The following is a 10883-nucleotide window of genomic DNA, read 5'->3' as shown; positions in this document are numbered from 1 at the left end:
TTTTCCATTGAGGGCTGCAAATTCACAAAAGTTAAGATCCACTCTGACACAGCCAAACAGATGTTGTGGTGCGTGTAAGCTCTGAATTGGCTTGGTGTTCTGCATTGCAAGGTTACATGGAGGGGAGGGAAGAGTAATGGCTCAGGGCCTGAGTGAGTGACTAAAGGTGATTGCTTTTCTTCCTCTCCTCTGCTCCTCCTCCTCCTCCTCATCTTTCTCAGCCTCTACAAAAACCCCTCCCTCCTCGTGCTCCTCCCTGAATCTCTGCCCCTGTGCTCCCCATAAATCCTCATCTGCAGCACATGTGCTCCGTGTGCGGGACATGCACATTCACGCTCCGCAGAAAACCAGAATGAGAGAAAGCGAGAGAGGGAGAGATCGGAGACACTTGGCAGCCGGGTGAAAAAAAAAAGAAGGAGTTTGTCTTCTTCTCCCATGCACCTTCCTCCTGGCTCTGCTGCTCCCTCGCTCCCTCCCCTGAGCTGCTACGCAGACTCCGTCATCAAAACACACAGTGAGGCATGCTGGCTCGTGGACACACACACACACACACACACACACACACTCATCCACAATCTCACACTGGAGCAAGATGCATCAGCAAGAGAGCTTGTCTTCTGATTCCCTGTCAGGTAAATACAGAACGAGATGTGCATCAATGTCATCCCCTCCCTTCTCCTCCATCATTATCCATCTCTCTTTCCCTCTTTGTCACCATTTAATGCCACATTCTTTATTCTTCTTGTTTCCCTGGCTACTCTCTCCCATTCTCCCTCTCTCTGCCTCTGTCTCTCTCACTACCCATCCGTCTGTTTGCCTGCTTTTTCACTCTTATCTACTTTGTGCTCATGAGTGCATGTGTTGTGCTTCAAGAGGTGATAACCGCGATGAGTGTTGTTGTAGAAAATCAGGAGGTGCACCTTGTTTTTTTTCCATATGGCAGCGCTGGAGGGGAGAACGTTAAGGTGGAGTCAGCTCCTCTGACTGCTTCACATCCCAAGCACAGCTGTTGAAGTATATATGGACTATTGCTTTCTTCTGACCTATATACAACCACAAGGCTCGTGCCACTTAGGATGCAATCCCCTCGTTTTCCTTCAACTTGCACCATGTTCAGTGCGCCTCCATTAAATGTCCTCATCGGTTAAGAGTTTTGGCAGATTTTTGGGTAATCTGGCTGCATGAAGTTTAACAGCTGAGGTTTGCTTTGCTGAACGGTGGGAAAGTGTGGTCGCATTCTGCTGCGTTTGGACTGTGGAGGCTGGAGTCGTCCTTGGTGATGAGGACAGTGCTGCTGGGTATTGATCCGGGAACTGGTCGGTGCACATTCATCTTTCATTAGTTATGTAATTAATTTGATTGGCGACAGTAAACTGTTAACCCTGAGGTTAAAAAAATCATTACTGCTTTAAGTCTTATTGCTGAGAATCAATTTAATTCTAATTAAATTCTAACTCTAATTTAAAATCTAGAGAATTATGATAAAACCAGGTTGTTTCCTTGTTGCAAAGAATCATTTGGAGGACTCAGTGTAAGACTCTCCAAGAAGTACAAAAACTGGAGGGTCGGCGAATGATGAGATGAGATGGTGTCTGTAAAAAATTGAAACATTTGACTTTCGGGCTCTTCATTTAAAAACACCTTTCATTATCGCCTCTATTTTTGAACAAGCAAGCTGCTAACAGATTTTGAAAATGCCTTTAATCTGCACTTATGGGGATATCTGGGGGCAGAGGGGGAATATGAGAAAAAACTTTATTGATCCACACACCGGGGATATTTATTTATTACTGCAGCAGACAAGTAAGAATGAGGTAAACAAGAGGAAAACATATATAAAAAGGCAATAGAATGAAAATAGGAAATGAAACAAGACATGCAGAATATATACGTAATATATACCCTTTCTTCATAGAAATATTGTTTGTATAGAAATGTTATTGAGTAAAGTGCAGTGGCACAGGACGATTGCACGAGCCAGTAAACGTGTATTTGTGTATAAGTTTAACAATATATGGAGATATTGGGATAGACAAATCTATATCTATCTATATTTAGCAAACTATAGAAAGTTCTATATTAATATATAGTTATAAATTCCACAATAGTATGCAATATAGTATGAATATATAGTAAAGGTATATATGTCCCAGCATGCTGTGGGTAGAAGGCAGGGAAGTAACTTGCAGGTGTCAAACTCAGCACTTATCCTGTGCAGAATAAAAGAATATTTGTTAGGTCTGATATTTCGTTGCAGGCATTACAGGGTCCTTCAGTGTTTTACAGGGTCCTTCAGTGTTTTGTGCCGTATCAGTAATCTCCTCTGCAACTGTTCTTCGAGACAACTTTAGAATAATCTTACTTTGTCTCAGCGCCGCAGCGGCAACGAGGCTCCTTCACAAATTCTCTTCGGACTGAGGTTTCTGCTTCTTAGCTACGAGCTTGCTCACCACAACACTTGTCACTCATCACTAACATTGTCTCGGTCAAAATGCGATCTTGTGAAAGTTGCGTGTTGGGTGCTCAAACTCCTCCGAAGATCTTTAAGTTCATCCAAGATCATTTGTCCTCACAACTCGCCAAGTTTAGCTTTAGCTTAGTTTTCAGGCGTATTGACGCTTGACATTGGCATTTTGCAGACTAGGTCAGAATCATCTATTTATGATCACACAACCAAGTTGGTGGAATTCCTATGTGGTTCACCATGGAAACAGCTCCTCTCAACATGAAAAATAACATAGACATTGACACAGACGGCGGTAGGGAGTGCAGAGTGTTTAAGATGCATGTCCATCATCATGGTTGCAGAGAGGTCAGAGTCCTTTCGGCTGTGGGGATGAATTGATGCATGGGCAGGGATCTCTAGCGCCTCCCAGAGGGCAACAGGTGGTGAGCAGGTGGGACAGGTCAGGGAAATATTTTTGTGCCCTTGTGATGGTGCGCTGGTGGTGTGGTGGTTCAACAGATGGGAGGGGGCCAGTGCCAGTGAGCTTTGATGGTTTGTTGACTATGTATTGTAGTTTTTTTACATGATTGACAGTCAAGGTTTTTCGTGTTGACAGGTCACCAACACTAATGTGTAATGAAGATTTGAAACCTGGGGGATGCAATATGCACAGTTCCTCCTTTATGGTATTGATACATGGAAAAGAGATGAAAAAACAAGCCGACATCAGCACATCACATGTTCCCTTCAGGTGAGGTGCAGTTAAGATTGGAGCAGTAGAGTGTGATTATTTTCAGTGTGCTCTAAAAACAGAAGCATTGCATCTCACTTCCACAGTCGGAATCTGTTTAAACGACAAACAAACATACAGAGTTTTCAAAAATCGTACCGTGGCATTCGGAGGAGGACGAAACAATGTTGCCGCGGCTGCTGCTGCGCTGTTGTTCGTGATTTATCTGCACTTCAGACATCACTCCTGTTTCTGACACGCCGCCTGTTCACCCATCACCGGCTTCATCCGAGCTCCCAGGTGAAATCATTATCAGCGCGTCCCATCGGTTCAGGTCGATTCACGTCACCTCCGCTGCACCGGATCTGCGAGCCGGAACCGCTAAACAGCGCACGCGGCTCTGAGGTGATTGTGGTACAGATGTACGCCCGTCTCGGTGAACTTCTCAGACAGATGGCTGTTATTAGTAGTGCAAATTTCAGCGTGAACAACAGAGACATAATTTAGCCTTAAGTGTGTTGGCCTGCAGCAGTGACATAGCAGGTGGCAAGAAGTGTTACATAATGTGTGTGAGTGCAAGAGAGAAGGTTCACATTGAGAAAAGTGTAAGGCACTGATGAAATGACTTGTTAGTGGGTCGACGCGCATTGTCAGCCTGTTTTAGTTTTGTGTTTCTCCCTTTCCTGTCAGATGCACATTTTGTGTGACTGCGTTGGCACAGTTTCTATAACAGTTGTTATTGAGACTTAGGAGGAGACGTTAAGGAGAAGTTAATCAAAGAGCCAAACTGCACAAAAGAACTGGAAAACAAACACTTCCTGAAATATACAGATTTTTCCAGAAAGAATGAGCTGCAGACAAGACACACACACACACACACACACACACACACACACACACACACACACACACACACACACACACACACACACACACACACACACACACACACACACCATTTTATATAACAAAATGAATCGTACATGCCACTCAAAATGCCTGTCTGCCACACATGAAGCCTGTGTTCTGTGTCTCACAATAAGAAAACGAATATTAGTGTGTAGCCTTGGGGAGGATTTTCATTTTTTCTTTGCATGACTTTGGACTGTGGGAGGGAGCAGGAGAAGAGAAAACCTTTGCAGACACGGGGACAACATGTGAACTCCACACAGAGAGAATCACATACATACATACTATAATAATGAAAAACATACAAGGGAATTCTTCAGCAGGATTTAGTTGTGGTTTAATTACGGAGTGAAGCAGCTCAAAGTCTCGCTATTATCAACAACTGTGCATCAGCAAAAAAACATCAGCAGAACAATGTACAAGCTACGGACTCATTATATTTCAGAAAGACACACACTCGTGCAAGAAATGTGAAAAACAAGTCCTGTAATAATTTTAAATATTCTGCAATAATGAATCCAAGAAGCTTTTGGACCTTTTTTCTCTTGTTTTCACCTTCACCCTCATCTAAAATCATACACACTGTGTTCAGGGGAGAGGTGCAGCAATTTATTCAAACAGCAATGTGGTTCAGTTTAGATTCTTTTAGCCAAGAACTCGAGTCTGAACCCTGACAACATATCTCAGTAAATGAGATACGTTAAGTGTCTGCACTCCAAGAACTGATGGAAACAATGGAACAGTTATCTTCATTATTAAAGTCTTCAAAGTGTAAAGTTGTAATGTCACATTTATCTCTCTCTCTCACACACACACACACACACACACACATATATATATATATAGACCCATTTCCAGAATTGTGAAAACATTGTTCCGACTTTAGTGTGTTCATGTGTGTTGAGGTGGGAATGTGGACCAAACAAGGACGCTGTATTCAAAATGTGTTGTATTTATGTGTTTGAAGCATTCAAATAACACCTCTATTCCAATATTTGTATAAAAACAAAGAGCAAAGAAGAAGGATCAGATGTGACAGGCATATAAATAATGGCTAAAACGTGGCGTTGAGGGCTGGTGAAAGATGGACATGTAATTTGCACGTGACAAAAGTTTAACGTTTGAGAAGTTGACATTAAAAGCAGCAATTTAGAGCTGATTGTAAAATCATGTTGATTGGTTTATAAGTGATTACGTCAGCAGCTCAAGCACCAAAACATTCCGAGTCGTTCTGACCTGAGATGTCGTTCATGGGAATTTTCTCTGACAGGAACTAATCTTTCTGATTATTCCGACACCATGTGAATGCGCAGGCCTGGGAGTTTGAGGGTACCGTGCTGTATCTCAGCTGTTCTGTACCCTTTTAGAAAGAGACTTCAGATGTTGTATCTGAAATCTGGTGTCCTAGTTTCCGGGGTCACAGCCTGTAACGCTTCAGATCCATCACTGCTGCCGTCTTCTGCCCCTCCTCTACCACCACTGTGTCTGGTGGGCTAGCCAGCAGCTGCTTTTTCTGACTGAAGCTTGAAGTCCCACAGGATCTTTCCTCTGCCGTGTTCTACCACTTTTCCGTGGTACGTCCCATTGGGACTTGGGATGTTTCTGTACACTATCCCAGCCTCTTGTTTATGCCTCTCAGGGTACACTGACCCAGCTTGCATCTTAAACCCTGCTGCTATGTGCTGGACCAGACCCAAGGGGCTTCTTTGCACAGCCTGCACCTCGAGTCCTGCCGTGGTAGACCCCAGCCTCTGTGGATCTGGAAGGTCTTTTCTTATGCAGGGCCGCTGCGCTGCAGGCCGACTGCTCCACATATCCACGGCTCACACAGTTAAAATGAAAATAAAAGTCAGGCAGCACTGAGGCAGCATGAACTGAACTCATATTGGTGCCAGCAGTTGAGCCTGTTTGCCTGAGGGTCCACACGGCGCCTGAGCTAGAATTTCAAAACGGGAGCGAGAGTGGATCGTAATTGCATGCACACCGGAGCAGTTTTAGAGATTTACAGAGAACGGGTTACCAATTTTCAAACTCTTTCCTTCAGGGAACAACAGTTTGTTTCCACGTCACTAAATCAGACAGTCAACTCCTGCATTATTATATTTGGTGGAAGGACATAAATTAGTTTCTATTACAACAGGGACATAGGGGGGAATAACAGAGTATACAATTTAAGAAACACAAAGGAGGGAAGAAATCAAATCTGATTTATTATTAGTTCATTATTAAAGCAACACTATGTAACTTTTACTGGACAACAGCGCCCTCTGCAGCCACACATGGTGATTAATTATGTGAATAATTAATTAAATGGTTTTCATACAAAGAAAAATCAAAGCCTATTAAGGTGTTGAGTGCAGCTCTGGCTGTGTAGTCCCACTTACTGAACTGAAACACAACTAATTGCTGGATATTACCCATGATCCCTGGCTTTCTGCACCACAAGAGCTGCTGCTGTGACAAATACACCAAACTCTGCTTACAATTCTTCAGAGTTTTAAACGTTTCCTGGCTGAGTATTGGAGATAAACTCTGGTTTTAAATGACTTCTTAGTCTTTTTTGCTGATCCACAGTTCAGCATCACTCTTGAACTTGGACCTGATCTTGACAATTGAAGCTGGGACTTTCAGTCAGTTCCACACTTCTCACAGGAGATCGTATACCTGCGCACTAATGTAACAGAGAGCAAGTACAGACGGTCAAAGAGGAAACATTCTCCCTATTCCACGTCAGTGACGCAACAAATTCATTTTGAAGCTGTTATTTATGGTTAAACGTGGTGTAATGCTGCTTAAAGTCACATGTTAAGAAAATTTTTCATTTAAAATTTAATTGAAAAAAATACAGATTTTATACTTATTGTATAAACTTAAAGGTTCTGAATTCCTTTTTTTTAATCTAAGGCAAATGTATGTGTTCATCCACGACTTATTTCTGCTCAGGGTGATTAACAGGTTGTAAATTCTGGAGAAAAACATTAATGGCTTATACTCATGACTAATCCAATGTCTTTCATGGTGATTTTTATTAAGGTAAACTTTGTCTCTCCATGAATTGTCTTTTATTCCTTCTTCCTGCATTGGGGACAAGGGTTGCAAATTTTCTCTTTGTTTCAGTTTCCATATTCTGCATTTCTTTAATGTCCTAGGTCATTTGTCATATGACTTTTTTAGACTATAACGCTTGAAAAACTGAAGGGCCCAGGCCTCTGAAATGATGTCAACCCTGACTGCTCACAGATCTCATTCTTTCTAAGCATGGCCGTTTTCATTAATACATCGTTAAGTAATGTTGCGGCCTTCTTTTTCCTCTTGGGACTCAGCTCAAGGCCATCATTAATCTTATTTTAATTTAAAACCCTGTAAAAGAAAAGCAGGCCCATGCAGGTCCACCACAATCTGTGTCCTCTCTCTACTCATCAGTCAAACTTGGTGTCTGCTTTCACACAACTTTTGATGAGTTTTTGTACTTTTTGTACTATTTTGTAATGTGTTTTTTTTTTATGGAAAATAATTATTAGGGAAAATTGTTAATAGACAGACAGCAGTAAACTTTTATTTATGTATCTATCTATTTTTGGTAGTTTTTCCTGACTCTAGTCGAGAGTTAAGGGCAGAGGGTGTCGCACCATGTACAGATTGTTGAGCCCTGAGACAAATTATAATTTCTAATATAGGCCATATAAATCAAAATGGATTGATCATTATTCAGCTGTTGAGATGAAGACCCTCCCTGTTCATTCATCCCTTGTATCATCAGTAGCAGCAGATGGGTCACACATCTCAGTGTCCAGTGATACCGAGTGAGAACATCTCGTCCCCGACAGAGGACCAGACAAAAGATGTCCAACCAGCAGCTGCTGAGAGAGTTCAACATCTGGGTCAGTTAGTGTGTTCGGAAAAAATATCCTCCATCACAGTCAAGTGTTGAACTGCCAACTCCCACTCAGCAGCTGAGAGCATTCAGTCAAGGCTTCAGAGTAAAGGTGACTGGAGTTCACAGCCTCAAGGCGATGAAATGGAAATCAAATCTTTCACTTATTGACCTGTTTGATCATTGTGTCCTATTAGTATTCAGGTGTCATCACCTTCTTTTTCCTAGTTGAGTTTTTACTTCTGTCAAATAGGATTGTGCAGAATGAACTGAGCCTGATTCGTGGGGATGGGACCATGGAGGAAGCTGTTACATTTGTGTGCAGATCCAGTTAAAGTGTGAATAATTGAATGGTACATACAACAACCCTTGAAATCGGTGCAGTGGATCACCTCTGCCAGCAGACTTTGTATTTTTTTCCAACCCTTTTTCAAGAGCGTGGCCTTTCAGTTTGAGTGCAGGATTGATTTCACGTTTAGATTCTGTATTTTCGGCTTTCCTGAAAAAACTGGAGGGCGGGTCAATTTCACCTGTCAACACCACACCTGGCATTCTATTGTTTGGCGGAATTTGACAGACTTGTTCACACAAAAATCAAAGCACTGAAGAAGAAAAAAAGAAAAAAGAGTAGCGCGATGAAGTGCAGAAAATCTAAGCACAAACAGGGTATATTTGAGTGCAAGATCCGGATAATATTAATATATATTTTAATAATCTGAATCTGACATGTTTTGTCAAACATGTTGTTTGACCTTTGAGGGGATGGGCACTCTACGGAAGTACGCTCTACTTTTAACTCTGTTTTTATCATTCTTTTTTCGCCAAATGAATGTTTGCCATCACAGAAACACAGGGACACAATGTTACTTGCAGATCATCTTTTTTTTTCACATTTAGTTTTCACAGTCCTGCTGTTCTTCAGATAATCTAACAAGCTAACTGTGGTTTTCTTTTTCCATATTATTCCATCAAGCATTGTCTCAGTAGCAGTCGAAAAGAACTGCAGAAAATGCAACTACTATACATTATATATTGTGTGTGTGTGTGTGTGTGGGGGGGGGGGGGGGGGGGTACACTGGTACCTCTCACACAAATACACTGAATCTGTGGCACAAAAACTGATCAAGCAGAGAGGAAAGCGTGTTTTCTCTGCTACCTGTTTCTCACTCATTATCTCCTGTTCCAAGGATTTACAGTTTGCCTTTAAATGATATCTCTCTAACAAGTGGATACAGTAGGTGACACATTAGCTTCAATGATGAGTGTCTTAATCCTAAAGGGCCTGGTGGAGCTGAGAGGCCTCCTCAGGGGAATATGGTTTGGATCTGCCTCATGGATGCAGTGTGGGGGCCTGCTGAGATTCAATAAGTTGTTGGAGACTAGGAATGAGAGAACACCAGAGAATAACTGTGGGTAGAATGAAGGGTAGTGGTTAGAGCATCACTAAGTCACCGCTCAGACCAGGTATCAACATCCATCCTGAGTGATCCAATCACAAGTGGTCGATGCTACGACGCAGATCTGAATGTGCCTGAATGCATCCTGAGATCAGGTCACTCAAACCACATTTGGAGGTGGAGCAAATGCATCCTGGGCCATATATGAAGAACTGCCTATTCTGCTGATGTCCTCTGACCTGCAACACAATGAATCAAATGTATTTTGACTCCTCTTTGTGACCATACGTTGATTTCTGTTTTGTCATGGCCACATAATGATTTTTAAAGTAAGTATTACACAGTATTACAAAATATTAAAACCATTAAATGTATTTAAAAAGTATTAAAATGTAGTAAGAAAGTATTAATAAAACATTAAAAGTATTGAAAAGTAGTAAAACATCTTTTAAAATATATATAGAGAAATAATTATTCAGTCGTCCACTTTTAAACGGAAGCGGCTTCTGAGGCTTGAGAAGAACCTTCTAATTCAGTAGGTGACACTGGGCGGCTGCAGAGCTTGACGAGGAGAGACCCGCTCATCCCCGTCAAGATGCAACAACCCTTCTAAGAGAGACACAAAGGCCACGTGGTCTTCCATCTCAGCAGCCTCCGATTTTGGACGGATCTGGATTTGAGAACAGGTTTCAGGTCAGATGATCCAGCTCCTAAATGGCAGATAAATAGCTGGTACGGATCCAGTCTTTACTTGTACAACACATCAGAGAGTACTCACATGAAGCAGGCCATTCAGAGAGCTTGGCGGCTTGATAAAGCTTTTGGGTTTCTCTAGTATCATGTTATCTGCGGCAGTAAATTCTTCTGCCGTCTGAAGGAACAAAAGGAAAAAAAGATTAGAACAAGGCGGTTGGATTTAAAAATGAATTACACTTCTCAAACAAAGAAGAACATGGTTACTCTACCATCAGTCTCAATGATGAACCATCTTCGGCCTCCTCTTAAATGAAGAACAGCTGGATGTACTTGCCAGCACGGAGCAGGTGGTCCCTCGGCAGGCCCAGCACTGCAACCATGCTCTTCATCTGCAGGAGGATACACATTATGAGGTGTACGCACCCGACCCCTCACACATCGAGTCTTGGTGAATGGATGGCAAAGGGAAATCTCTTGAGCCCTGAGAAGGAAAGACATGAGCCAAAGATAAAAGATCTGTTGCAACATTTTCAGAGCAGAGAAAAGTGGCTAAACAGATAATGTGCAGGATGGACTCACCTGTACCCATACGGCTGGATCTCCATCCCCAGCTCAACTTGGGATGCAAACACGGCGCAGCCAAAGTCAATTAGCTTCACCCTGAGCGGCTGAAGCCAAGATCTTTCAGGCCATCCAAGGCCACCAAGAGCTGCAGGACCATGTGATGTTGTTGGGTGCCAGGTTTAGGTTTTAGGGCTGTCTTTAACAAAAGAGTATTCGCTTCATGATGCATTGATAGATTCATTTCCAGGATCTCCAACACCAAGCAAG

General features: G+C 42.4%; 1 protein-coding gene across 5 annotated transcripts in view; it reads left to right on the top strand.

Annotated features, from left to right (window-relative positions):
• The first annotated feature begins 368 nt into the window (after nucleotides 1-368).
• The window catches only part of dab2ipb (DAB2 interacting protein b), a 167576-nt gene continuing 157061 nt past the window's right edge, over nucleotides 369-10883 (top strand). For 3 of the 5 annotated variants that reach the window (XM_034601782.1, XM_034601783.1, XM_034601781.1), the window contains exon 1: nucleotides 371-632. In XM_034601782.1, coding sequence (XP_034457673.1) covers nucleotides 593-632 — 40 coding nt within the window. In that variant the 5' untranslated portion in view covers nucleotides 371-592. Of the gene's footprint in view, nucleotides 633-10883 lie in introns of all 5 variants that reach the window. The other 2 variants (XM_034601785.1, XM_034601786.1) reach the window with 2 other exon arrangements.

The sequence above is a fragment of the Hippoglossus hippoglossus genome, chromosome 12 (assembly GCF_009819705.1).
Source record: "Hippoglossus hippoglossus isolate fHipHip1 chromosome 12, fHipHip1.pri, whole genome shotgun sequence".
In the NCBI taxonomy this organism is placed as follows: Eukaryota; Metazoa; Chordata; class Actinopteri; order Pleuronectiformes; family Pleuronectidae; genus Hippoglossus; species Hippoglossus hippoglossus.
Note: the sequence above shows the minus strand (reverse complement) of the source record. Positions and strands in the feature narration are given on the sequence as shown.